This window comes from Penicillium subrubescens (genome assembly GCF_028828155.1).
Source record: "Penicillium subrubescens strain IBT 31985 chromosome Unknown utg000001l_segment0_segment0, whole genome shotgun sequence".
Lineage (NCBI taxonomy): Eukaryota > Fungi > Ascomycota > Eurotiomycetes > Eurotiales > Aspergillaceae > Penicillium > Penicillium subrubescens.
This window is the reverse complement of record NW_026643151.1, coordinates 4,411,577-4,439,173: the sequence shown is the minus strand read 5'-3', so window position 1 is coordinate 4,439,173 and position 27,597 is coordinate 4,411,577. Positions and strand designations below refer to the sequence as shown.

General features: G+C 49.3%; 10 protein-coding genes across 10 annotated transcripts; 4 read left to right on the top strand and 6 right to left on the bottom strand.

The window, feature by feature from the left end:
- Positions 1-333: 333 nt before the first annotated feature.
- On the bottom strand, positions 334-2,544 carry N7473_001550 (uncharacterized protein; the record flags this gene model as incomplete). The annotated part of the gene is given in 7 exon segments (XM_057147490.1): positions 334-517; positions 593-831; positions 911-1,038; positions 1,144-1,282; positions 1,312-2,193; positions 2,217-2,339; positions 2,353-2,544. The coding sequence occupies 7 exon segments, from the start codon at positions 2,542-2,544 to the stop codon at positions 334-336; spliced, it is 1,887 nt and encodes a 628-aa protein (XP_057015376.1).
- Positions 2,545-5,298: 2,754 nt separating this feature from the next.
- N7473_001549 (GPI anchored serine-threonine rich family protein) lies at positions 5,299-6,072 on the bottom strand (the record flags this gene model as incomplete). Its single annotated transcript, XM_057147489.1, has 1 exon — positions 5,299-6,072. One exon carries the CDS (start codon positions 6,070-6,072, stop codon positions 5,299-5,301), a length of 774 nt encoding a protein of 257 aa, XP_057015375.1.
- Positions 6,073-7,546: 1,474 nt separating this feature from the next.
- N7473_001548 (Cutinase) lies at positions 7,547-8,492 on the bottom strand (the record flags this gene model as incomplete). Its single annotated transcript, XM_057147488.1, has 4 exons — positions 7,547-7,704; positions 7,759-7,916; positions 7,988-8,133; positions 8,187-8,492. 4 exons carry the CDS (start codon positions 8,490-8,492, stop codon positions 7,547-7,549), a joined length of 768 nt encoding a protein of 255 aa, XP_057015374.1.
- A 2,364-nt stretch (positions 8,493-10,856) lies between these two features.
- On the bottom strand, positions 10,857-11,601 carry N7473_001547 (lysozyme; the record flags this gene model as incomplete). The annotated part of the gene is made up of 2 exons (XM_057147487.1): positions 10,857-11,390; positions 11,461-11,601. The coding sequence occupies 2 exons, from the start codon at positions 11,599-11,601 to the stop codon at positions 10,857-10,859; spliced, it is 675 nt and encodes a 224-aa protein (XP_057015373.1).
- A 1,834-nt stretch (positions 11,602-13,435) lies between these two features.
- On the top strand, positions 13,436-15,666 carry N7473_001546 (putative C6 transcription factor; the record flags this gene model as incomplete). The annotated part of the gene is made up of 2 exons (XM_057147486.1): positions 13,436-14,816; positions 14,888-15,666. The coding sequence occupies 2 exons, from the start codon at positions 13,436-13,438 to the stop codon at positions 15,664-15,666; spliced, it is 2,160 nt and encodes a 719-aa protein (XP_057015372.1).
- A 641-nt stretch (positions 15,667-16,307) lies between these two features.
- On the top strand, positions 16,308-17,699 carry N7473_001545 (putative guanine deaminase; the record flags this gene model as incomplete). Its single annotated transcript, XM_057147485.1, has 1 exon — positions 16,308-17,699. The coding sequence occupies one exon, from the start codon at positions 16,308-16,310 to the stop codon at positions 17,697-17,699; it is 1,392 nt and encodes a 463-aa protein (XP_057015371.1).
- Positions 17,700-17,969: 270 nt separating this feature from the next.
- Positions 17,970-21,121, bottom strand: optF (uncharacterized protein; the record flags this gene model as incomplete). Its single annotated transcript, XM_057147484.1, has 6 exons — positions 17,970-18,169; positions 18,224-18,493; positions 18,657-18,817; positions 18,878-20,205; positions 20,292-20,480; positions 20,987-21,121. 6 exons carry the CDS (start codon positions 21,119-21,121, stop codon positions 17,970-17,972), a joined length of 2,283 nt encoding a protein of 760 aa, XP_057015370.1.
- A 982-nt stretch (positions 21,122-22,103) lies between these two features.
- On the top strand, positions 22,104-23,313 carry N7473_001543 (FAD-dependent oxidoreductase; the record flags this gene model as incomplete). The annotated part of the gene is made up of 3 exons (XM_057147483.1): positions 22,104-22,481; positions 22,563-22,960; positions 23,028-23,313. 3 exons carry the CDS (start codon positions 22,104-22,106, stop codon positions 23,311-23,313), a joined length of 1,062 nt encoding a protein of 353 aa, XP_057015369.1.
- Positions 23,314-23,626: 313 nt separating this feature from the next.
- Positions 23,627-24,202, bottom strand: N7473_001542 (S-(hydroxymethyl)glutathione synthase; the record flags this gene model as incomplete). Its single annotated transcript, XM_057147482.1, has 1 exon — positions 23,627-24,202. One exon carries the CDS (start codon positions 24,200-24,202, stop codon positions 23,627-23,629), a length of 576 nt encoding a protein of 191 aa, XP_057015368.1.
- Positions 24,203-25,574: 1,372 nt separating this feature from the next.
- N7473_001541 (IQ calmodulin-binding motif protein) lies at positions 25,575-27,235 on the top strand (the record flags this gene model as incomplete). Its single annotated transcript, XM_057147481.1, has 5 exons — positions 25,575-25,700; positions 25,768-25,842; positions 25,909-26,733; positions 26,801-26,946; positions 26,995-27,235. 5 exons carry the CDS (start codon positions 25,575-25,577, stop codon positions 27,233-27,235), a joined length of 1,413 nt encoding a protein of 470 aa, XP_057015367.1.
- Positions 27,236-27,597: the final 362 nt, after the last annotated feature.

Here is a 27,597-nt window from a genome sequence, read left to right as displayed (position 1 = left end):
TACTCCACGGCACAGCTTCCCCCCTGTCCACTAACAAACTGTACAAACTCGTCGGACCTGAGACGGGCGGAGATGCCGAGCAGACCAATTCAGGAGGGGAATGATGGTCATTTATCACTCTCCCCGTCTGCAAACCTACCTTTAAACAAGGCCTCCTCTGAATGCGACGTAGCCTGAAAGGAATCGATAGAAATCACTGCATTTCTGTTTCAGCTGCCGTGCCTTGAGGCGCCAACAGGAGAAACGGATAACTGCTTTCTAAGACGAATCGCAAATTTGGACCTTTGCTTGCCAGGTTTTCCCCTGAATCAAACTCACCATTGATTTGTCTGACTAGAGATATCTTAAGTATACTTTGACGGATGGTTCCCCGCCCAGAAATCCCCTAAGGGCTGTCTGCTCATCGTGACTGTCCCTATGCTCGAGTATCATCTTCCGATATTTGAGACCAGCTTTTTCACTCATTGGATCAGAGTGAAAATTCGACCACCACATGTTAGCGGCCAATATACGGGTGCTAGATTCAAAAGAAAGTTAGAAAAAATCAAAAGATAACAGAGGTATCACACCCAAATATGGAGGAACTTCCTACAAGTAGGAATAGTAGTTCGCTTCTTGGCCCCAGATATAATGAGGTGTGGTCGCACAACCATGCCCCCATTGAGCATCATTATCTGGACCCTGCAGGAGTGTTGTTCTTTTCAAAAGGGAGTTATAGGTTGCACCGATGTCCATAGACTTGACGGCACCATGGGAAGCTGGACAGTGAATTTGCAAGTGAAAAGGCTGAACGCGACCTGTCTCATTGTCAAAATCCCCTTGTTTATCGATCTAGCTTCGACGAGTCTGTCTAAAAGGCTTCGAGGAATCTCCTTGGGTGGGCGAGTCGAATGGTTCACAAAGGTATCACACTCATGATCATCATCAGCATCCGGAGAGACATAGCTATAGTGGCAACTGAGTCGCTGAAGAAATTCCGGCACCCAACATCAATATTCAAGCAACTGGGTTGGGGTTTCACTAAAATCTGCAACTGTTCTGTGCCCATGAAAGGTCACGTACTTGGACCTTCCTAAGAGATCATGAAAAGCTAATACGTGGATTGTGAGCGGACGTCAGAGGGGATATGGACACGTCACTCACCGTGGCCTAGCTCATGAAAGAGTGTGATAACCTCGTGATGCTTTAGAAGAGCTGGCTCGTCAGATAGGTGGTGTACCACGTTCCGCACCAAAGCTGTACAGACCAAAGGCTGATCTATACCCACAGGAACCGAGTAGGACTATTGAAAGCGGGTGGGTCCCCACATACAGGGAATATGTTAAGATTGGCCGCATGGTTGAATTTCCCATCACGAGGATTTATATCTAAATAGAGAAAGCCAAGAAAGGTAGATGTATCTCTGTCATGTACACTGAAGATCTTGACCTCTGGGTGCCAGATGTAGTCACCTCGAATGCACTTCAAACTTTCAACCTTTAAACCGAGGATTGTTTCAAAGATACTGAGCATGTTCTGAATTGTCACTTTGGCAGGGAAATACTCCGCAATCAGATCATGATCGACCTGGTAATTGTCGCGCAACATCTTGTTGTGATGATAGTCAAAATCCCAAAGATAGAAGAGCCTCCCCGATGGATCTTTAGTGCGCTGCAATGCCTCCAGCTCTGTCTGTGCAATAGGGAGCAAATGAAGAGAAACTTCGTCTAGCATGGTCTTGAGCTCCTGTGGAGATTTCAGCAATTTAGACCGGGCCTGTTGATGTGCATATGACTCGAAACCAAGCAACCGAGCCCTTTCATCTCGAAGAATGATAATCTCTTCAAAGACCGTGACATTTTCAGCAAATATCCTTTGGCTTTGAAGAAAAGCCTCTTTCCGGGTCTCAGATCGAACGTAGCTGGGGAGGACCGCATCATAGGTCTTTTTCAGCGGTACGCCCCTCTGGCCATTTGAGGAACGCAAGGGAAGTGCTTGAATTATTTCGGCACCGAGTCCCTCTAAATCCTCTTCTTCCTTCCACGTAAACCCAGGGCCCAAGCTGAGATTTTCCGTGAAGGCAACTCGAAGTTCAATGAGTCGCTTAGAAATCTCATAAGACCGTTTCTTTCTCTTCCCCTTTAGCCCAAGACCATTATCGATACAGGTTGAATAAAGCTTGTGAGAAACTTTCGGTCTTCGATTTCCATTTGGCTGGCATCACAGTTCTTATGTACCGCATCTACTAATGCAAACAAGTTTTCGTCCTGAAAATCTCTAAATATGCCGTGTCCACCATGCTCACAGCGGCCGAGGATGCTTGGAGTAGCTCCAATGAGGGCGAAACGCCTGAAAGAATGCTAGAAATTGCACTTTGCCCTTGATGTCGTTATCGATCTTGGCCATTGGCAAGATGACATTTTCAAATGTGGCATCTCGTGGTGAGAGCTTGTCGAGTAGTTGCTTTGTCCCTGTTCGGACCGTTTTGATCAAATCCACCGCCATATGGGTTAGCTGCGATGGATTGACATAGAAAGAAGGCAGCTCTGGTCTTGACGTCTTCATTTTTGACCCGACGGAAAGTCACAGAAAGATGACGCATGAAGAAGGCGTGAAACCTTGGGAAAGATCAGGAAATGAGTGAGAGGGCAGCGCATAGAACTTCACAGGATTATGCCACACGATGCCACTACTTTCAGGCATTATTCAAAGGCCACAAGGAGAGAGCTAAGAGGGAGGATCAAGGATGACTGCCCCTCCTCCGGCAGGGCGTCGGTCCCTGGAAACACCGAAAGAGCCCCGCCAGATTGTGTCCCTGTACAACTGTGTAATCTATTACATGTAACGCCACCGTCAAAAATACGTCCTGACAATACCATTCCATAGCAAACACAAGGGCTCTTATCTTGCCAAGGACCCCATGACCCCAGATTCCCTGATGGTCTTTTAGGACGGCCCCAATTGACTATCTCATATGACTACTCCTCCGTACACTTGATGCAATAGCCGCAGTAACCTCCTGCGGCTTATAAGCGGGATTAAAGGTCGGTCAATTTCGCTGAAGGGTATTGGCTAACCCGGAACTCGCCCCTCGATCATACATGCTAGGTGTTGGCTAGAGCATCGCGCAGAGACCTGATGTGCCATGGGACGGAGTAATACCCCGTGGACAGTGGCCTAAACACGCCGCATGCACTCGGTACTTCCTGATAATGTCATCCAGCGACCCTAATACCCTGCCTATCAATTTGTAATGACAGCGATAGACGATATAGCGACGTAGGATCCGAGATATATATAGTTCTTATAGGGGGTTGAGCGACATCACTAGCTCAACATAACCTCTGTAAGGAGTATTTAGCAACCCTTTCTATAGATAGAGCCAGGGAGATACTTACGCGGGAAGAAATGCAGAACACGAATAGAGATACAAATACCAGCGTTGACCCAAATACCCACTAACCAAACGAACCAATATAGTAGGTGTAGAGCAAGGTACGTATACTGCCGAATCATATTCTAACACGACCAATCCGTTTCTATTAGCCACTTACATCGAACAGGTTATAGTCCAAATACCAGACAGTGCAACTAATGAAACACTTCCACATTAGCTTCGGCGCCTCCGCTATATTGTGCGGGTGTCTGCTTCCAGTTTGCATCTACAGACCGATTGAGTAAGGATAGTTTGTTTAGCGGAACGTTGATATCGTGTTCTAAGTATCTTCAGCAGATTATCTCAGGCTTGAGGTGAACTTCAATACTTACGTCTCTAAAGACGATCCTATACGAGTTCTAGCTCTGGAGTTGGTGATCCCGGTAAATAGATTCTTGATGGAAGTTGTTCGCCCAGTCGATCTCGTAGTATTCTACAGCCTCTATCAATAGAGCTAAAATGCTAGTATTAGTATATATTTTATGGACATCGGAATATCTAAGCAAATTGTCTTGAGACCCATAGTAAGATAACAACTGCTTTGCGTATTTCCGGTTACCAGGTGCAAGAATAGTGAGTGATGCACCAAACAGCAAACACGCCCCTGCGAATAATACAATTGAAATAGCTATGAGGACTTGGGGTCGGCATAATGTTATTGGGGCAGCGGATCTTTGTACCCCGATGAGGGGCAAGTCCTATTGCTCTTCATACCCCCCTGGACATAGTTCTTCTTGAGATTGAGAAACTCTTATATAAGTCGAGGTAGCGACCATTTCGGCTTTTTTCTCCTCTTTTATCGCCAAATAGTGTTCACTGTCTAGCCAGTTTATATTTATCCCACATTCCACCTTTTCAGTCTCACATTATCAAAATGAGATTTTCGTCTGCTCTACTCCTTGTTCTTCCTGCATCTTTTGCGGTTGCAGTTCCTGTTAGCTCGGGGACTGAATCGGCAGCCGAGTGGTTTGATAGAGCCTATTCCGAGAAGCGTTCTCCCGAGGAGGACACTGCTGCTGAGTGGTTTGACAAGGCCTACGAGTCCAATTGAATCCCAGTGATGTTCGTTTCTTCTCAACCCCTTCTCACTGGAATTGATCGCTGATTTCAAGCACAAGGTGGTAATGGTCGGCCTTTCGGTATTGCGCGATATTGCCGAGCATCTTGTTGTGAGTTTCAGTTCATGGTAATAACCATTTGTGAGAGGGCAAAGGCCTTCTTCAAATATGGCCTCTCGTATGCGTTCCATGGAAACATATTTCTTTGATTTGAGATTTCTTGTTTTACTCTTCATGTCGCTCGTTAGATGCCTATTACTTAACAGTCAAATATAGACAAATTGGTGTCCATTAGTACTCTAACACCAAATTAGGCGTCAAGTCAATTATGGTGATCTCGATAGTAGCAATTTCTCAATACAACATCAGTACCTTGATATAAAAACGCAGAATGTATTCTTACAGTAGTCGGTTCCATCTGTACATAAGTTAGCAAAAGTCGCTATCCGGCCCAGGTAATGCTGCAGATTCATTATAGGCTGCGAGGTTTGCATCAATTGTCAGCAAGTAGAGATACAACCCACGTGTATCTATCTTGAAAGCACACTTTTGTCACCCTTCCATCTCACCTGACAACCCCAAATTTCCCACTTCTCACGCATGACACTCATTGAAATATTAAGTGTTACGATATCGGCGTGTGATTGTACAAAAATAATTTTAAGAGGGTTGAGGTCTGTTTGTAATACTAGAACCTAGCTATTATTATGATATGAATCTATTTCCCTATGCGAGGGACTCAAAAGTTTTGATACAGAAAGAACGTAGATCTAGGTGAAAAAATCCGTTCCGGGTTTCTTCACTCGAGGAACTTCCACTAATGACTCAAAGCGCATTGTCCTTCGGGCAAACCACTACACTCACAGTAGTCGTGATAGTTTTAACGCGAGCACTGGTCACCTGGTCCGGCACCGCAGTAACCACCGGCGAAATATCGGATCCATTTCCATTGCTGGACACTGGCAGAGTCGGGGTAGGAACATGGTCCAACGTCACAGGGTGGGAATAGTCTGAGCACCAACCAATAGTCTTAGGCACATTTCCGGGCTTCACATATTCGGAGGTAGAGGTGCTGGTGGTGCTGGATGAAGGAGAAGGATGGACATGGGAGGAATGATGGGAATGATGGAGATGACGGGAGCTGGGGCCAGTAGGGCTCACCGTGACATAAACGGTAGACACCGCAGCGTTAGGGCAGGTGGAAGTTGTCGGCAACGGAGCAGGATCGACACAGGCGCTGCCGTTGACAGGGCCAGAGACAGTGAACTTGTCACCCTGGGCGTAGATGATGTAGACATTTGTGCCATTGATGCCGCTGATTTGGTAGCCCCATTCGGGGTTGGTGTCGCAGGGAATTTGGACAGAGTAAGAAAGATCGGAGGTAGCGACATCCGTAGCGAGGGGAACATAAGATGGAGGCCAAGACACAAAGTTCCAAAGATAAAGACTGAGGTTGGCGGGATCGGTATCGACGCTGGTCCACTTGACGGTGATGGTGGACCCGGCTGCGTAGGTCGAGTTGGCCGCAGGACTGGTGATTTGGATGGCGGCGACCAGTGAACCGAGTGAAAGGATAAGGGGGATCACAGAACGAATCATCGTGACTCTCGTAATTCTATAATTGACTCCTTTCGCTAATAACCGAATTTTGGAGCAATGAAACCTTCAAGGAGCGATTGGTCACAATGCAAAGCAAATAATCGAAAAACAAAAGAAAAACGAATGACTAGGAGTTGAAATCGAAGCTTTGGCAATTGGAAGACAGAAATGGGGTCCACGAGGGTAGGTACTCGATTATGTACTTGCACTGGTTCTCCAGTCCCTTGGAAATGAACAAAGCGTAGGCTACAATAAGTGAACGAATGATCGAACATGGCCGGTCTCCGGAAATAGTCTCGGATTGGTCCCTGCCGTAAACTTCTTTAGGATAGTCTTTGATCCTGATGCTCCCAGTGATTGGTCGTGTTCGAGACAACCAGTCGGGCCCGTGCTCGGCTAATTCCTTGGCTGTCAGCCTCTCTCGAGTCTTACGAGTCGCTCCCACAATCAATTGGTCCATTCTGACATGCTTATCTCCAGTCCTGAAATTATGCCCAGGTACGGAGATATTGTTGCTTTTTAAAATGGAATATCTACTTACCTCCGTGTCTTCATATTAAGAATCACCTATTCCACGAGGATTTAATTCCTTGAGCTATCCTATAAAGACATTATAATACGAATGCTCACAGATATTTGAACAGTGTGACGAATCTGATTTTTTTTTTCTTCGACGCTAGTCGTGCTCCCAAGAGTCTCTAAATTGATGGGAAATGACTCATTAAAGCGTCATCTGACCACAGCCCGAAGCGAGACATTTGAGCCAGTTGAGTGGCGCTAAATGTATTGAGCAGGCTCAGAGTCGTCGGCAGCATATACATACATGATCTTGCGATGTCAAAAGATTTCGAGCTTTTGCTCCGTGATCCTTTGCTAATTTTGAGAAAGGAAAATAACGTGACTTTGGATCTCAAGGCCGAAAGCAAACTACAAGCTCTCTCAGACAATAGCATAATCGGCTCAGCTAGTGAGACGTTTGATAATCTTTCATTAAACGAGTACATACTCTGAACTCTCAGTTACTATCCAAAGGGGTAGACGGCAAGCCATTACTGGTCTTGGAAAAGAGCTAGAGACTTCACGCTACCGGAGAGTGGACCCATCAGGTTCATTAGAAATTGCGGGCCTCTTTCAATGACAGGTTCTAGATTTTCCCTGACTGCCGTATCCATGAAAGTGAGATATCTTAAGAGGACACATCTTCATACTAAAAGAATCCGTTCATTTCTAGCATGTGGAAGGAAACTCTTGTGGATCGAGGAGTTTTCATTGTACTGAGAGAAGGTTTACTTTCTTTTTCTATCATACTCTCAAGCTTAATTCGAAAGGAAGTGCATCGGAATTATCTGCCTGCGTGGACAGATCTCGGTGTTGTCAAATAGGAGTTGAATTTGTCTGTCTCTCTCTCTCTCTCTTTCTGGGATCTTCAACACTACTATAAAGTTGGATTATAGACGTGCTCGGTTCACCTTAACTAATGAGCCGCAGCAAAGTTGACAGCATTAACAACATCCACGGCATAGGTCAAATGGGAGGGACCAATAAGAATGCCGTTTTTACAAATATCATCAAGAGCGTGGCATGCAGTGAAAACTCTGGATGAAGGAACACTGTTCAGGGCTTGTCCTTTCACTGGTACCAATTAGCGTGTAATCTAAACAGGAGCAGGATGTGGACTTATCATACGCGGATCTCCAAAGAGAAGAACACTGGAAATCCAGCTGGCTGTAGCGGAATCAAGCTGTGCAATTGCTTTATGAACAATCTGACAACCCTGGGAGTAGCCCGATGCGATCAGCTTTGTGTGAGGGCATTGGGACTTTGCGGCCCTGATTTGGCGTGCCCTGTGTTGTGTGTTTGGAGTCAGTTGCCGTAACATTGAACTATCCAAATGCGCCTTTCTTCTGGGACCTACATCTCCGCGCTTCCATTTGAGTCTCCTCCTGCCAAGTAACCTTGAACTGAGGCTGAATAGTCATTCACACCTTGGATGGTAATTGCAGAAGATCCGAATTTGTCATCCAAGGCATCGAACAATGGAGGCCCGACCAAAACGCCGACCTAAAAAATTAGTTGTCAGTATGAAGACGCAAAAGATCCTCTGGCTGACATACATTGCCTGGTTCTGCTGTGCCACGAGCAAATATAACAGTCCATTCAGTGCAAGATCTTCCCAACTCATTGTATGTCTCTTGAGCGCCCGTTAAAGCTCCGAGAAGGTTGTCAAAATCGGTGATTATCCCGGTTGCATCGGTAACGGATGTATCTATAGCTGGTAGATAGCTAAGAAGAAGATTCAAAAAGCTATTCAACCCTGCACCTCGTTCCGAGATATGAACCTCATTAGGCTCTGCCAGCGGAGAAGCATAGGCATTGAAGCCGAGAAAGATCAGTGCGAGAGACTGGAGCTTGAAGAACATCGTTGCCTTTGAAGATAAGATATTTGTAGAAGTTTTCAGTCTGCCTCGAAGGACTTGTTCAGAAACACTACTCTTCTCATTGAGTACCGTAACCTATTTTATAGTCGAGTCGAGGAATAAGGAGAGTCTGCTACTTCACATGATATTTGCATATAGGTTGCTATTCACACCGAGGCCTTCAGTCAGCGCGAATTTCTGAGGAAAGTACTGGAGCCAATTGTGTTTCCGACAACACGCCACACTAGTGGAATCGAAGTTCTGCACAGCCGAATGTCACGAACCCCACTTCCCCGCGATCCCTAAAAGTCTATTATTGCATATGCAGTTGGCCAAATACGGGGAAGGTCGGGATTTACTCGGAGTTATGAGGCTGCCGTTATTTCTTTGCTCCGCTTCAATGTCTCAAGCTCGGGGAACAGTCATTGACTTGCTTGTCAGAAAAGCACGCATAGTTGATCTGCACCCGGTTATGTAGGGCTGATATCGCTCGAGCCCAGTACGGTAGAGTGCTATATCGCATCAATAACGATTCGGTACTCGGGGATTGCAAGAGAAAGGCGCCAACTTACCCAGCAGACGCTATCTTCGATGCGACATACGAGGCATCCCCTGCCCGTATGACGATATAAGTGCATAGTATCATCGGTGCTTACTCCTGAGCTACGTTCGAATAATCTTGAAACTGCGGGGATGCATATCCCAGGTGAGAATACTTGACTATGCCTTCGGCCTAATTTCCTAAAACGGAAATCTCTGTCCTGAGATAGTGGTGAAAAGTGGTTGTAGAGCAAAATTAAATCGCCCACCCGATTTGCGTTCCCGGATTCTCAATAGTCTCGAGAGCTTTCCATGCATGGATATTCCACGATTGACTTCATGGTTCTCCTTTCCAAGGTTTTTAGAGGTCATGTGTCCCACCGCATGGTTTCAAACTGGTAGTTCTACCCCGCGTTATTCGGGTGTTTTAGGTATGGGATATCGATAGCGACAAGTTTACAATGCGATTTGACCCACCGCGGCAGACAATTTCATGTGTTTCTCAGCGAAAGACTTCAAATGATAAATCTCTCTACATTTAGCACGTGTCACTCGGAGAAGGTCCGTTTAGACCAGCCAAAGTAGCCTGCGTGATGGTTTTTTGTTTATTGCCCTTGCAGGAAGTGGGTCATGATTCGATTGAGTGTAGTCACTGCTCAACATTGCCCCACGGCGGGGGAAAATCCTGCTCCGTCTGCCTAGTATCAACTATTATTATTAGTCTTGGCTCCGACTCGGGCCAAGTCTTTCTTTTCATCTTTGCTGCCTGCTGAAAAATGCACCGGAAGTCCACTCATATACCTTGCAGTTCAAGTCGCAGGGTCAATCTGAGGAGGCGGAACAGAACATCCTGCGAGTCAAGGAGAAAACACTAGATTGTCCCAGGTCTACCTGTGCATAGGATGTTCAGTTATTAAGAGATTATAAGATTCGTCCACTTAAGAATGGTAAGGTTTTAGGTTCTGAAAGGAAGATGTAAGCCCCATTCAGGAAATCCCAAGGCCAGGACAGCCATTTCCAAGAAATTCTCGAACCATTATGGGTGAGATATATTACTAAAGCCAAGAATCAGAAGAAACAGTCGGAGGAAGCGTATGGAGCGGCCCGAGAAACGGATGCGTATAATCGGGCAGGGCAATGGGTCTTTCAAATGCCCGACTTGGCGCCCGAGATTCAATATGTGGTACAAAAAGTGATGGCTGGTCACTACTGCCTCCCACGTCTCCCACTTTCGTAATGTATAGTATTTGGAGATATCCTATGCATTATTTTTACTGGAAAAACTGACTGACAATGAGTTGAAACCCCCTTCCGGCTTGTGAGAGATTATTCAAGGAATTGGCCTGGATGAATGCAAGTGGGACCGTTGAAGGATGGACAAGAGCCCAGGAACAATTCCTTGGCTGCCTTGGCTGCATTCATGGAGACAAAATAAACTGTCCAATTACCCGTAGACGTACTACGCCCAGTGAAAATGATGAGATTTTATGTGTCAAGTTGACGACTACGATCCTCCTAGAGAGAAGACAGCGTCCGTGATCTACCTATACGTCGAGGCACATGCTTGACATTTGTACTGCATGAGAAAGTAAGTCTTTATCTCATGCCATACCTTGACAGGAATTACCAAAAAGATGACGCAAATAAATCACTCGAGTAGTTGCCAGGACGGAAGTTCTTGCATCTAACACCCCAATATGAATTCAATAAGTGGCACATAGGAAAAACACAACAAGGCCTTGTTCTCCACACCCAGCCTCCTTGCCAAACCTCAATTCGCACACATCATTCATCCATGAGAATTCATATATGTCTTATTCAAGACATTCAACCTTTGGCAAAGGCCTTCAGGTTATCTTCACTTCCATTCCAGATGTCCGAGTCGCCACCGTAAGTGTAGGAGTCCGAGTTCTGCCAGAAGCTCTGGTAGGGCCAGCCACCAGGGATCGTACCCACAGAGCTAGAGTAGCGAGCCAGAACGAGAGGGTAGTCCTGGCTAAAGGCAGTGCTGCCTCCAGTGCAAGTATTCCACCAATCGGCAGTGGTGTAGATCATCGGGTATCGACCCGTCTTGCTCCTATAAGTCTCGCCAAAGTCTTTGATCCAAGCGACCATCGAAGATGCGCTCAACCCGTAGCAGGTCGCACCGGAGGGATTGTATTCGATGTCCAGCATTCCCGGCAAAGTAATGCCATCGTTGGACCACCCACCACCGTGAGCCAAAAAGAAATTGGCCTGAGTGGCGCCCGAGCTGGAGTCGGGGTGGGCAAAGTGGTAGCCACCGCGAATGAGCCCAGCATTAGTGGCACCGGTGTAATGGCTTGAGAAGCCCTTATCAATATACGTGGTGCCTTCGGTCGCCTGGGAAATTTGAGTTAGTCCTGAGTCGGAATTCAATCATGTCAAGACATCACATCATTCGGGCACTGACCTTGATCATGACAAAACGGGCACCCGATGAGTATGCACCGGCGAAGTTGACATCGCCCTGATAATTCGAGATATCGAAGCCCTGGACACTGGCTTGGGTGACGCCCGCGGCGACAAGGAGTGAAAGAATTGTAGTCTTCATGGTTGGCTCAAATGTCTTGCAAGGAGAGAATTCCAATCTAGGGGTTGATGACAAGGGCAAATGGCTCTATTTATGGGTGATGCCGGAGGATGAAGCAAGCTCAATGGCGTTCCTTCGTCGGCGTGTAGCCCACATCCTATCGTATCCCAAAATAAATAGATCAGGGCCGATCATTGTCACATTGAGGGTCAGGGTAGGACTGAAGGAGAGAATACGAGACGATGGTATGCCGGTCGGGGTATTTAGCCGATGACGATCAATCCACTTGTGGCGAGGGGCAAGGGGGTTTGCAGGAAACTTCAACAGTCAAGATCATGGATGACACTATTAGCCACGATTGATTACTTTCCGCAGGTTAGGAAAAATGGTGAGGAGCAGTGATGGTCTATGCCGGACTACAATTACATTGAGGAGAAGAGCCAGGCCCATTGTGTTCCATCTATGTTAAATAGAACGCAGTTGGCGGCTGAGCAGTGATGAATGGGGAGCACTAAATATCCTCGGTATAATACTGCAACGACCGCCGATCACTGGATCTTGAATTCACCGGACTGTGCACATAGTAGTATGAAATTTAGCTTACGCTTCGGGATCATCTTACTCGCTAGATAACTGCAGTGTTGCATTATAATAGCACTAGGTACGGTAGCAGGCTGGGGGCCAAGGGATAATAAGCCACTCATGTCGACCAGTATATTCTTCACGTGTCCGGAGTTATATTGTTCTGAAGTAGAAATCAAGGTTAGTCGGTACTGGGTTAGTTGGTATCATAGCAGGTTTATCAGCCAAAAGCCGATCCTCCGATGGAAGGTGGTATCCCGATGCACTAGGAGAGTTTCAAGTTAAGTACCGACTTGCATGGGTCTTTACTATTAGCAGGTCTCTAGCCATTACAACAATGATGATAGAATTATTCTTATGGATATCCTCCTTGGTACCTGGTGAAGATTAGGCTTTTGTGTGCAGAATTCGGCATTTCAAGGTTCCTCCAGTGTTCCTTGCAGATCGTCAGGGCACTCGTATTCATTGTTATTATTGTTAGTATCATCATCAGTATCATTACTTTGGTTGGTTTCAGTTTTCTAGGTACTGAATTCCCATAACTACTGAGTACCGTGGGTAGTAGTAGGTCAGATTCATTTAGATGAACTGCATGAAGTAGCCATATCTACAGGTTCCATCCATTGCTGGTGGAATATATATCTGCCTCGGTAGTTGAGTAACTTGCTAGAAGATAACCTCCCAGCTATTCCACCATCAAGGTCCCGTGTAAGGATTACTCCTAAAAAGATACTCTATACTACCTACAATTTGATACTCGCATAATCCCACCAAAAGGAGCCTAACCTGTTGCCCCGAGTATCTAAGTATCTATCCATCTCCCTGCGGGCCAGTCAAATGGCGTTATCCAGTATGTTACCCTCCTTTCCCTGCGCTGGACTTGAACTAATACCTAATTAGGGATCCATATCTGCTTGAAGTTACACTGACTTTACAGAATTTGTTATTAGTTCACCGGCGATCTGCAGGGCCTCCGACCGAATTAGCATCATCTTCATCATCATGCATCGAGCATCATCACTCCCGACTTGGAGACTACCGAACTTCTCCACTTCTTCCCCCATCCTTCTACCCCCTCCACATTCATCCTCTACGCCTGGCTCGAGCTAAACCCTGTCCGATCTCTCTTTCCTCTCTATCCTTTGCCCAGCTGCCTCGGTGGCTCATCCAGTGGCTGACCCTCGTGTCTGAGGCTCACTCCACTGACTGGGCTGGACGATGGATAGCGGCCCCAGCCGCCTTTGCCTGTTGCTGCTTCCTCTGCCTCCTCATCATGACGAGCAGCTCGGGCAACAAGGACTTTCGTGACCAACTCGGCAAGTTTCGCCTCGAGTCCCCGAACGTCTCGTCTCCGACGGCCTGGTCACATTCTCCGACCACCACCACGACACTCCCCAAGCCATCGCCTCGCTCGTACCAACCCACCTCACCCTCCTCGCTACAGCAGCCCCCGCCAGTGTCCCACTCGGCGCCCACCCCCGACCCCACGTCTACTCTGAGCGCGCGGAGCAAACGCGTATCGACGGCATGCGACTTTTGTCGCAAGCGCAAGAAGAAATGTGATTTCCGGTACCCCAATTGTTCGGCCTGTACGCGCGCCGGGGTTCGCTGCACCATCCCCCCGCCAGGGCCCCAAGTGGCCAGTGCCTCGGTACCCCGAGATCAGCTGGAAACCTTACAAAAACGAGTGCGATGGCTGGAGGAGGTGGTACGTCGCAAAGTGGGCGTCTCGGTGGCCGATCTGGCCACAGGTACCCCCGTGGATGGCGAGGGGGATCCCGACTGGTGGTATCAGGTGCCTGCCATGATCGCGACCAGTGGCAGTCGGTCATCCGTGGGATCGATGCTGAGCCCCATGGGGAGCGGTAGCTCGTCGGCGACCCCAGGATTGGCAGCCATCTCGGACTCGCCCACGGGGGTGGGTGTTGAGCTGCCCAATGTGGGTGAGATCCTTCGCGATCAGTTGGAGAATCGCCGCCCGTCCGTCGCACGACCGGCCGTTGCTCCACGGGTACTGCGCCTGTCCTCACTCGAAGAAGCCGAACGAGTAGCCGGCCAGTACTTTGATAGCATAGGATACCAGTACCCCTTCCTTTCTCGGCCGGAGTTCTTCGGCCATCTGCGCCACATCTACACGGGCGGCGTGCCAACCCCGGAGGTCCATAACACCTATCATATCATCATCGCCATTTCACTCCTCATCGGATCCGCCGAGCCTGCACAGGCCGCCGAGTTTTATCAAGCAAGCCAGGAGACTCTCCCTCTCGCTCTCCAAAACGAGGATTTACCCTCCATTCGGGCCTTGCTCGGGTTGGCCCTGTATACCATGTTTGCCACGGCTGGTCCCAGCATCTGGCATGTCTTGGGGGCTACCCTACGACTCGCTATCAGCATGGGCCTGCATAAGGCTCGGTCATACCCCAGCCTGATGGAAGAAGAAATGGCTAAACGTGCCTTTTGGAGCCTCTACAACCTGGACCGTCTCATTGCCAGCACCCTGGGGCGACCGCTGGGAATCCCAGACGATGACATTAGCGTGGGCCTTCCACGGGAGCTGAACGACGATGGGATGGAGGCACCTGGTGCGAGTACTATGACCATTCCACTACAAGTGATGCGTTTGCGACGTATCTTTTCTCGTATCTACCAATACTGTAAGTTGAGACTCTCTGGACCCCCTCATCTCTCCTGACATCGTGCTAATGTCTCACGACTTGCAATCTAGTGTACAGCAATCTCCCCCAACCCTCTCAGCAAGAAGTTGCCGCCACGCTGGGTCAATTCCGTCGCGAGGTGGATGACTGGCGTATGGCAGCCCCTGTCTACCCCTCGGCACTCCTCTATTCTACCTCTTATTACGATTATCTGTATTATACTACCTTATTGCTGATGTATCGTCCAAGTCCTCGGAATCCGACTCCGGACGTCACCAGCATTGTCAGCTGCGGTGATTCCAGTATTCAAGTCATTCGATCCTACTGGGATAGTTACTCTGTGGGCAAACTGAAATGGATCTGGTTGACACTGAGCCAAGTCTATTTTGCCGGCATCACAATTCTGTGGTGTCTGGAACAGAATGCCCGCTGTCTACGCGATTCCCGCCCGGCTCCATGGCATCCCGACGAGCAAATGATGCGTCGGGGCATCCAGGCTGTCGTGGTATTGCTGGAGCAATTTGGCAAGCGACGCCCGGGAGTGGATCGATTGGCAGAGACATTCCGCCATCAGAGCACCACAATCTTCAGCCAAATGGCATATCGACAGCAGCAATTGGAACACCAGCAGCACCAACACCATCATGTACAACCTCTTATGCCACCTCAACCTTCCGTCACTCTCGCTCCTCCACCTCCACCTCCCGTTCCTCTGGCCCCCATTCTGGATGACGTTCTGCTGGTCGATGGCAGCGGGATAATGCCAATGATCGACCCGCAAATGGCAGAGCAACTTTACTACTCATACAACTGGTTCCAGGAGGAGATGGCCAGTTACTATACCCTTTGAGCGCGTTGTTTTCGATTTCATAGACAGCTGGAGCCTACCTACTTTCGGAACTAGATGTGGATGCTCATGGATTCTATCAGTCCGTTGTAAACCCTTTTGTAAATAACAAGTACACAACTTGGTCTAGCCATGTGGATTTGTGTCAGTCATATACCCTTTTGATTGAATGAAGTATTAATGGAGAGGTAGCCTGGTCTTCTCTGGTGACACATATCCTGTCTGTAGAGGATATTACACCTATGGGTTGTCAAAATCTCAACAAATTCTACCTCGAAAGTAGACCCACCAAGGCAAGTATCGAAATGAACGGGTTAAAAGAGTTTAGAATAGGGAAACTAAGGAATTTCCAAGTGGATCAAGATCAGCAATCTTCAGGCAGAAGCGATAAGATCAACGATTCATGCAGTTGTTATTGGCTAGAGACTTGACCGCAGGGAACCCCTCACTACAACAACATCCTCACTGTGTCCTTCACACAATAATCTTCTTGGTCAGTTACACTTGCATACAGGTGATTGTACCTCCAGTGACACATTCCCAGCCCGTTCAACATATTTTAGGGCGTGCTGCTCCCCCCAGCTTAATCAACCGAGCCGTCTATCAGTGACAACCTTGTCAGAGCCTCGCTCCCTTTATCCACTATGGACGACTTGGATAAGATTTCATCCCCAGCATCGGGGCTTCCTCTCGGGTTTCACGGCACAGCAATTCACTCTCACAGCTTGACCGATCTTGAGATTCTGGAAAATTGCTTTATCCTGGTGGATAAGTCGGGCAAGATACAAGCCCTCCAAACAGATGTGGATCCGAGTCAAATCAGCTCCATCATCTCAGACCATGGCTATGCGCCCGATGTATTCCCCGTCAAGTACCTGCGCTGGGGCGAGTTCTTGTGTCCGGGCTTTGTGGACACCCACAATCATGCCCCTCAGTGGACACAGCGTGGCGTGGGCCGCGGCATATCACTCATCGACTGGTTAAACCAAGTTACTTTCGCCCATGAAGCCAAGTTCGCTGATGCCGAGTACGCCAAACGCACATATGCTTCATGTGTCAACGGCTTCCTCCAGCAAGGCATTACGACCGCGTCCTACTATGGCTCCCACCATGGCGAGGCAACTCGGATCTTGGCCGACATCTGCTACGAGAAAGGCCAGCGAGCTTTGGTTGGCAAGTGCAATATGAATCGAAACGCTCCGGACTGGTATCGCGATGCCTCCATTTCGGACTCCTTACGTGAGACACGAGCATTGATTCAGCACGTTCAAGACCTGGATCCAGAGGGACGATTGGTGAGGCCCGTCATCACCCCGCGATTTGCAATCTCGTGTGAATCGGAACTGCTTTCGGGTCTGGGGACCATCGCTCAAGAGCACCCCGATCTGCCAATTCAGACCCATTTCAACGAGGAACAGCAGGAAATCGAGTTCACGCGCGAGCTATTTCCCGAGTTTCACCTCGAAGCCGATCTATACCAGCATTTTGGATTACTAAACGAGCGATCCATCCTGGCACACTCGATCTATCTAGAAGAGAAAGAAATGAATATGATGCGGGAGCTCCGCTGCGGTGTCGCGCATTGCCCAATTGCCAATACCACCATGCGGGACTTTATGATTGCACCAATCCGTGAATACCTTCGCCGCGGCATCAAGGTCGGTCTGGGAACAGACAGTGGCGGTGGATATTCTTCTTCCATGTTGGATGCTATGAAACAAGCCTTTGTAGTGTCGATTGCCCAGAAGACACAAACCAACGGAAAGGATGAACCATTATCACTGGCTGAAGGATTTTATCTTGCGACCATGGGTGGAGCTCAAGTTTGTGGTTTGGAGGATAAAATTGGGAGCTTCGCGGTGGGCAAGGAATTCGATGCCTTGGAAATACATACCATCGATTTGGAGCAGCGCGGCGTGATATCGCCTGTTGAAGAGGATGACTCGACTTTTGTTATCTTTGAGAAATTCCTGATGACGGGCGACGATCGAAATATTGCCAAGGTTTATGTCCAAGGGCGTTCGGTGAAGGTGTGAGCGACGTTCCTCTTTCATACTCGACAATCTTCTTTTGGGAGATGGATCATGGGGCACTTGGGGCAGATACAAAAGAAGACGATTTACACACCAAAGCAGAGATTCTTAATGTCCACCATGCTCAGATTGCAGCTATATAACACTGAAAAATAGCCGATGATCCATACCAATAAACGGCCCAACACGCTCATCTTCCAAGAATAGCCCAGCGCCGACTGCTATGCACAATAGGTATTATCGATGATTATATGACGAATTTTGATGAAGAGGTCAACTCCATATCCCTTTCTCAGGACCAAAGTAGCCTCGACTTGGTAGACTTTTGTACGGCGTGCCTCGTCCGTCGGCGGTTTTGGTATACACAGTATTTCCCCACCAGTTCAAAGGGCCCGCCGGTAAGGTGATGCAGAAGAAGATAATGACGGTCGAGACGGCGACTCCGCAGTCAAGCGCAGCAGACAAGATATAATCTAAGTCAATGTTAGCCAATGATTCAGGATTGGTCGGTGGGGAAAGTACCATACTGTATTTAGACCACCACGCAGGTTTGCGACGGCGTATCAAGCCATTGAAGATCATGTTGATGACCCACCAGGAGGAAAAGCTGACTCCAGTCGCCGGTGGGACCAGGCTCATCGCTCCAAAAGCGACCGGCCAGGAAATATAGTTCACAGCTTTCCAACGCCGACCTAAAAGATACGTGATGATGACAACCACCGGACCAGCGAGGAAGAACCACAATAGGTTACCATAGATCTGGCCGGGAGAAAATAATCGGCCAGGGCCGATCGCACCTGTAATAGAAAGAAATGTGAGCATAAATATCCATAGGAGAGAGAGGGAGAGAGAGAACGAAGGTCGAAAAGCAAGGGACGACTCGCTACAAGACATGGCAAGACACACCCCAAATAAGAGACGAGGAATATGTGACTCGGCCATGCGGACATGTAAAATTACCGTCTGCATCCGAGGTGCAAACATCGTCGATCCTCGTAATCATAAACACTGTCACTCCGCACTGGACGATGGCACCGATCAGAGTGGCGAAGCCTTGAGCGGCGAACACGGTTCTTGGGGCGATGTGGAGGTAGTGGGCCAATTTCATGTCAGCGACGAATCTGCGAAATTCAGACATCAATATGCTACTAGCAAAGATCATTCGGGAGCGTAGGACATACTCAAGACCCTGCTGAACGGCGACATAGCCGTAAAATTTGAACACCATGTTTGCGAGTGGTTTGCCAAGGAAAGCATATCCGCCAATGAATTCAGACAGTAGGTTCAGCTGATTGCTGCTGATATTTGTCAATGCCTTGATGACCCCGACCGGAATAAAGTAGAGGGTGGGCAGCACAAATGCCACCAGCACAGCCCAGACGGGGAGACCCGTATGCCACACTTCATTCGTCACCACGCTCAGCACAAACATCAATGCTGTCACTCCGGCGAACCACCACCAAGGCACGGTTGGATAGACCGACATGAGACGCGCATGCACATCTTGCTTGTTTGTCCCTTTCCACTGTTGCCATAGATCTCGACCGTGGTAGAGCCCAATATGAACAAAGATACCGGTCAGGTTGGCGAAAGCAACACCAAAGGTAATGGCGTACCCCGCAGGTAAGAACATGGGTGAGTATTCTCGATAGGCAGTTTGATTGACGGACCCATCTGGGCCCATGATGCGAGACGGGTCATAAGTGTTGCCCGTATTGTCAAAAGTGTTGGAGTTCAGAAGGGGCATATAGGCTGAGTACCAAGTGTTGGTATAGTAGATGATTGGACAGATGAGCCAGAAGAAGAGTGCAAATGAGCCCATGACATTCAAGCCAGCCCAGAACGGAACCAAAAGCGGGCTTTGGTTGGCATAGACCACCTGGGCCCAGTCAAAGGTCAAAACCGACATGCCCAGCCCGGTGATCTGCCCGAAGAGTTGGTTGGCCACTACATTCGAAGGAACGATCCAACAAATGAAACTGAAGGTGCTGAGGCCGGTGAACAGATACCCAGGGGCAAAGTACCATATAGCGCCCACTAGGAACACCACAAGAAAGAAGCGGAGGCGCGTGATGCGCCAGCCATCTGCGATAGCATTCTCTCGTGAATGCAAGGTGGTGAGCAAGGCTGCATTTGACAACACCTGGGGCCAGATCATGGAGGCCGGAGTGACCAGCCAACGAGCGGCCATGCCTGCCAATCCAAATCCGAACAGTTGCGTCGTAACACAAAGCAGGACCTCAAATCCACCATGAGAGGGCATATGATAGAATTTGACCACCGCCTCGATGATTTGAGTCGCTGCGGCGGAACCGATCGAGACATTGGCCATGATAGTGATGAGCCCATGTTCCTTGATATTGAAGTGTCGGTCTGGGTTCAGGATGCCCAGTGGCATCCATTTGGCCCAGGCACAGCCTACTGGAAACGCGAGCAGCTGGGCGACTAGGGCACTGATGGTGACGCTGGGTTGGCGTAAGCTAAAGAACTGGTTCAATCCACTTCCAACCTACGAATGAGACGACAAGCTTTGTCAGTATATGTGAGTCGATAGCGGGGCAGTTTAGCAGGGCCCCGGGTACAGTGGAAACATACAATAGTAAAAAGCAAGCCGATTGTCCACATGCGGACAGTGTTCACAGGCAGCGAAAGGTCGTCGATAGGCTGGATGACCGCACGCACCTCCGGAAAGGGGGAGTCGTCGGCATCGTACGACAAGACTTGTGCAGCATTACGGTCGCGCAGGACAGAAATATCGTCGTCATGGTGTTTGGAAGAGCAGTCCTGTTACCACGCAATGGCAAAATTGTATGAGCGAATAGTCTAGGTAGGTCAAGCGGAACAAACCAACGGGAAGTGCAGGGTGATCATCGAGGCAGGGGCCAACAAGGTCAGGGAGCATTGACCAATACCACATGGATCGAGTCATATCGCATGCAAAGAATGTGATCTGACCAGAGCTCGACAATCTAGTGTCCACCGTGGAAGAAGGTTGTCGGCTGGGGCCGCAACCATGTGGTCAACGATGTTAGGAATGGACCGTAGTGGCCCACGCCAACGCTGCCAAGACACGACTAACGACTCCAGGAGCCAACGAGGACAGTCATCTCAGTAGGGATGGGCAGAGCAAGGAAGATTGGCAGGTAAATAGATACAGAATACATAGAGTTGTAGAATACCAGACAGTCTGATTGGGGGGAAGCTATTGGAGTGGATTGTACTCCACAGGTATAGGCAGATGGAAGATGGAAGATAACGGGGGCAACTAGCTGCAAAAGGGTGGACTTTACCTGCAAAGGAAATGGCGGAGAGTCTATAGCTTTCTCGCCGATCGATGAGCCAACAGGAGAGTCTGGATGCTGTTGCTCTTGTGTCTGATGCTGAGGCTGGGGTGCATCACTCTGGCTCTCCATCTCTCTCTTCATCGCGCCGTTGATTCCGGGAGACTCCCGGCTCAGACCCAACTCTGTAGAACGGGCAGTGGGTTGGCCAGATCAAACAATGACCCATGCCCCAATCACGACGGGCGAGTCGAAGTCAACCACATCGAGAAGTGGAGGAAGCGATGGGAGGGGCCAAGATCTCCAACCTCAAACGACGGATCAGACGCGTCAACCCGATCGGACGGGCTGGACCGCAAATCCCGCACGTACCTAAAGGGAGAGCCCGAGAGTTCAGAGTTGGGGGCCGGCGTGACGGATGGTGGCCGATCACAGTAACGGTCGGCTTATTGCGACCGTCCAAGTTAGCCTGAAAGGATGCCAATGGCTCTAGATTGGGTAGGAGATTGATGGGAATCGATGGAGTGGGTTCGAGCTGCAGAGAGGAGGGGGAGGGGCCAAATGGAGAACAAAAGTCGAGCAGAGACAAATGAGAGTGAAGGAAGAAGGAGAAACGAGGAGACCGGTTGATCAAGTTGGGACTCGCTGAGGAGAATCGGGCGGGTTGACCCGCTCCGCTTGGCATCAAACAATCCAAAATCATCCCAAAACATCCCAGTTGGTCTCCGCTCGGGCGGTTCGGAGCGCCTTGCTATGATCAGCCAATCCTCCGTTGAGAAGAGATCATGAAAGGCAAAATTTGCGACAAGATACATTCATACAAGACTAATTGATAAAGCCGCCATTCGGGCTCTCGTGATGCACCACAAACTCACCCTCCCAGCATGAAAGACACTCTCGACAAACTCGACCTATACGAGATCGATTGATTCGATACACGAGCTCCAAACAGTCTCGAAGGAGAGTCCATCACGGCCCAAAATTCGATCGTCCATTCTGCTCAAAGAGCGATTCGTCCATGGAATAAATGCTGGAGTGCTCAACAGGACAGCAGACCAGCCCTGGTACATCACCTTCTAGTCTCTTTCCCTTGACATCGACTGCACAGACAGTCAATTCCGTCGCCATGAGTGAATGCGACCAAAATACCAACACCTGTCCGATCCCATTCTCCCAGCGCCCGATCATCATCCTAGGCGCCGGCATCATCGGATGTGCCGCAGCTCGCCAGCTACTACTTCAAGGCTTTCACGTCACTCTCGTCGCGGAATTCTTGCCTGGGGATCAAGATATCAATTACGCCTCGGCCTGGGCAGGTGCTGCCTGGCATGCAGCAGGGAGCATCACTCCCGATCAGCGTTACCTTCAGGCTGTGACCCATCGTGTGTTGCTTCAGATGGCCCGGGAACCGGCATCGGGGGTCAGTCTAGTCGATTCTCGAGAGTACCTTGAACAAGAACCGACCCCCGATTCCGCCCTTTGGGGGAGGACTGTCGTGTCCAGGGTCAGTTTCCTTAGGACCTGAACTACCTTTTGGCTGTGGTCTTTCAATAGTGTCGAGCCACTAATGCTATCCCATATCTAGTTCCGGAACTTGTCTCCAGAGGAATATCCATCAGAGTTTGCCTGTGCCTGGGCGTATGAGACACTTGTCACCGATCCCACTCGCCACATGCCCTATCTGAAAAGACAGATCCAGACGATGGGCGGCCGTTTCATCCGCCGCAAGGTCGAATCACTGCACGAGCTATACGGCATGTTCCTAGACTCGCGGGTTTTCATCAACGCCAGCGGGCTAGGCAGTAAGACTCTGGCAGATGTCCAAGACGATCGCTGTTTCCCCGAACGGGGCCAAAATGTCTTTCTACGAACTGATAAGTGCCAAACTATGTACTTTCGCAATGGGCAAGAGTATACCTATGTGATTCCCCGGCCATACTCGGGAGGTGTGGTATTGGGTGGCGTCAAGCACCAAGATAACCTGTAAGCAAGACCACTCCACGAAGGGGTCATATTCGTCTATCAACTCATGTTCTGATTCACCGTTCAGGTCTCCCGATGTCGATCTCGATATTGCTCGAGATGAAATTGCCCGCGCACATCGATTAGCACCCGATGTGGTCCCCGCAAACCCGCCCGAGGACGCGATCAGTCATATCATTGGCATTCGTCCGTCTCGAAAAGGAGGATTTCGACTTGACTCCGAGGTACAAGGTTCACGAACCCTCCTCTCGGCTTATGGATTTGGAGGCGGTGGATATGCTTTTTCATATGGCGTTGCGGACGCGTTGGTCAAGATGGTGGAGCAGACTGAGCGCGACCATGTCATTGTTTAGGTCTCAATCAGCCCCAGCTCTCTACTTGTGTGTGCCATTGCTTTGAAACTGGAGTTTCGGTATGCTGTGGAAAACTACCCAATACCACCCAAGCCTTACGATCTTGTCCATGTCTGTTTACTCGTTCATGAAAATACCCTACAACAGATGGCTACAGTTCAAGTTTGGATGAATCAAAGATTTCTATGTGCAAAGCTAAATACAGGTGCCTGTGCTGAGAACCAATTTTTGCGGGCATCAACGCTCTCCACGATGTTGCAGTATTAAACGCAATATATCACTATACATTGCAGACTTTCCCATGCGAGGCTTTTTATAGGTTGGCAAACTTGACACCAGCCTTCTGAGCGGTAAACGTAGCAATCAGGTCCATCAATGGTGGTGACAGGGCGTCGTAGGTCTCGAGTCCTGCAGACTTGAACTTGGATCGAACCTCATCCATACCCTTCGGGTTGAAGCCCTGCTCAATGATCGAAGAGACGAAGCCGGCGAATTGGGGCTCCTGCCAGCCCTTCTGATCCGACAGCTCTGCGTGTACAAAGTCCAGCCCGTGGAAGGGATGGGGCTTCTCGATACGGCCGAACAGGTGGACGCCGCAGTCCCGGCAGGCGTAACGCTGAATCACTGCAGAAGAGTCGATGATGGAGAGCTTGGCCTCGTTGGCCTGGACACTGAGATTGTCGCGGGGGATGACACCGACAATGGAGAACAGGGCACCCTTGGGCTTCCAGCACTTGCTGCAGCCGCAGGCGTGGTTATGGGCGATGTTGCTTTTCAATGCGACGACGACTTGGTTGGATGGGCAGTGGCAGTGCAGAGTGCCACCGGGGAAGTTGGGGTCGCCCCGAGTGATGCCGTTGTCAATGAGAGGGTGGATAGAGGGGGCCATGATGGTTGGATGTGTGGATTGTGGTGATTTGAAGTGATGGCGTATTGAATCAATGTAAGGTTGTTGTGAATTGTTCAGCCTTTAGTCCCACCGCAACGATCGCAATATATAGAGGTCATGGTGGTGATTTACTCTCGATAGCGATGCCACCCCCACATCCGTCCAATGGTTCCCCTCATGAGGGGAGACCGGACTCGGAAGGGGGTCCCGGGTCAGCCCGGGCGCTTTGCCGATGAAGCCGCGATTGTTTGATCTCCATAAGCCCCTGGAGGCTCATGAGTGGCCTCTCTTATTCGTCCCCGGGCGCAGCATGAAGAAATCCGAGATAGGTTGCGGGGCACATCTGAAAGTGGTATTCGTATCCGTCAGGGCTGTGTTCTTGTTGGATGGGAGGAATATATCCGCGCTGCCCCGGTGGGGAATTCTCCGACTGATAACCCTCTAGAGCTCCCGTCCGAGTCCTCTCCCCGCAATGGCGTGCGAGACGGACACGGATGTTGAATGATAGCTAGGCAAATTGTCGACCGTCTCTGTAGAAAAGTATAGAGAGGAGGCGGGACCTTTCATTCATACTCGTGAGGAGGTTTCGAGCGAGGAAGGGGGTTGCTCCATGCTAACCACCAATCATGGACAGAAGGATGGAAAGCCTCTGGCAAATAAGTTAGTCATTGCGACTTGTATCCACTGATCAGTATCTTTGAGTCTTTGAGGTTTCATGCATCAGACTAAAAGACGGAATGTTAGCTGGTTAGTACAGGAGGTTTTGAGGAAAGGTTTGAGTATGTGGGCTAATCAAGACCAACAACTCTCACCTCGACCTCGACGGAATTCCAGCAATGTGAGAGGGATTCCAAGATGCAGAGTCCCGGTTTTATACAATATTTGCCTGGTTTTCCCCAAGGTCCTTGTTTCTTGAAAGAACAACCTTGTGGGCAAAAGAATTGCCTGGAGAGACCCAATGGGGAGATTAGACACCCTAATCACCAGGCAGTAATAACGAGTCGGAAATGCTGCTTAGTAAAACATGGTGCGCACCAATTGGATATCAACAAGTCTGAATTTCAATAACAAGCCCCTATCTGGCAATTTATGTGGGCATAAAAATGACTAATACATGCGGGTTTACAATATCCCTTCTCCGGGATCCACTGCTGCTTCTGTTCCGTCACAATGTAAGGCACCAAGGCACTAGCAATCTGAGCCTTATCTTATCTTTTATCTTCTATCTTATCGGCCACTTCCCCGCTTGATTCCCCCGAAAAACAAGGAAGGCGAGTTGCTGCGTGTTGCTCCCTGCCAAAAACCGTTGCTTAACATGAGATATACTTTTCTCTTCTAGAAGCCCTGTGCTGGTCCTTCTTTGGCGCTCGTCATGACGACAACTACCATCTCACAACCGCAGATACGACCGCATAGCTCTCCCAGTGCACAACGGGGAGTCCTCGCTGACGTCATGCCCCCTTCAGTTCCAGAGGAACAGGCAGCGTCCACCATTCAGGTACGAATCGGAGAAAAACCAAGTGAAGAAATGTAAATTTGTACTTGCTGACACTATCGCACGTCAGAGGGTATATCGTGGCTACCGAACTCGTCGCGAACTCGGAGGATGTGGTGTGGCGGCCTCCACTCGGTGGCTTAATGTAATAACAGCCATCCTCTTCCGCAGCTTGTACTAGAATGCCGGCTGACTGACTGATATGTGCCAGGCCATCAAGCCTCCTGTTCAAGACCATGCCGACGATTCCGCAAACCCATACCTCGTATCCGATGTTGAAGCTGAGACCGATCCCTCCGACAGCCTCAGTCCAGCACGCAAGAACTGGCAAAGAGCCGTCAGTGCTGCATTGCAGGCCAGTGGCGATGGGGGATCTTCAGTTGACCAGGAGGGCCATGTCCATCCCGACGATTACACGGACCTTCACACGCCCACATGCCCCCCGAAGACGATGGGTCTGGAATACTTTCTCGAAATGGTCGACTCGAAACACCGCCATGGGAGCAATCTACGGGCATACCATGCTGCTTGGAAGAACTCTCCCTCAAGTCAGAACTTCTTTTACTGGCTAGACCACGGCGAAGGCAAGGATTTCGAACTACCACAATGCACGCGGGAACAACTCGAGAAAGATCAAGTTCGCTATCTATCCCCGGAGGAGCGATTCAACTACCTCGTTAACGTCGATGACGTGGGCTTGTTACGGTGGGCCAAAAACAACGAATTGGTGAACACTGATAACAAGCGCTACAAGGATAGTGTCCATGGGGTGATTCGTGTCGATGAAAATATCCCAAAACATGGAGCACCCTCTGGCCAAGATTCAGTCACCTCTCCTGCATCGGCCCCGACTTCATCAGGCCAACTATCCTCGTCCATAATTCCGGGTAATGAACGAAAGAAAGACCAAGTTCTGTCTACTCAAGAGGACCATGAGTTTGATAAAGCTGTCAACAACTTTTCGCGCATCCGTCCGGTGGTCATCTACGACCATTTCGCTGGGAGTCTCTCCATCAAGGACGGAATGTGGATCTTTGTGAGTGATCATACAAACAACATCAAGAATAATTCAAGTATTACTTTCTAACGTGGAATGGACTCAGGTCGCGGATACGTCGTTCAGGATCTACATTGGCATCAAAGCACCAGGTGCCTTTCAGCATAGCTCGTTCCTGAGGGGAGGGAGGATCTCTGCAGCGGGCCTGATCAAAACAAAGAACGGACAAGTCCGAGGTCTGGCACCTTTGAGGTAAACTTGAGGCCAAGCACAAATATCTACAGATTCTAACACACGTAGTGGTCACTATCGCCCACACCTTGCCAACTTCCGTGCCTTTCACCACTCGCTCCAAGACCGGGGTGTCGATTTGTCTCGAGTGTCGATGACCAAGTCTTATGCCATCCTAGCCGGAATTGAAGGGTACACTTCAGCCAAAAGGAAGATCAAGAATGTTCACGAGAAGTTGGATGAGGCCAAACAAAAGCTCCATTCCATGCATTTGCACACATGTGATCCAAAGCACGATGAGGAAACTTGACCGGCGTCCTGATATGTGTTCTCTACCGGAAACAATGTTTCAGTGCTCAGTGAATTAGAACATCGCCATTTTTGTTGCTCCAGACGGAGTGATTGAAGAAGGAGTGATCGGGATCCCAAAGTCTTTGGGCCTTTAAAGCGTCATGCTTCACCCCAGTAAGAGCCGAGGCTGACAGCTTCACTGGCAGCTTCGAGCAACATACTGAGGCCAGCCGCAAATAGTCGAGGTGGTCTTGCTGATCCGGAAACCCTTTGGCAGAGGATTGATTTGCGTGACATGCTCGAGGAAGCCACATTGTGCAAGCCATGGCCCCTCTGTTTGAGCAATCTCCAAGTTACCCTACAGATAGGGATGAATAACGG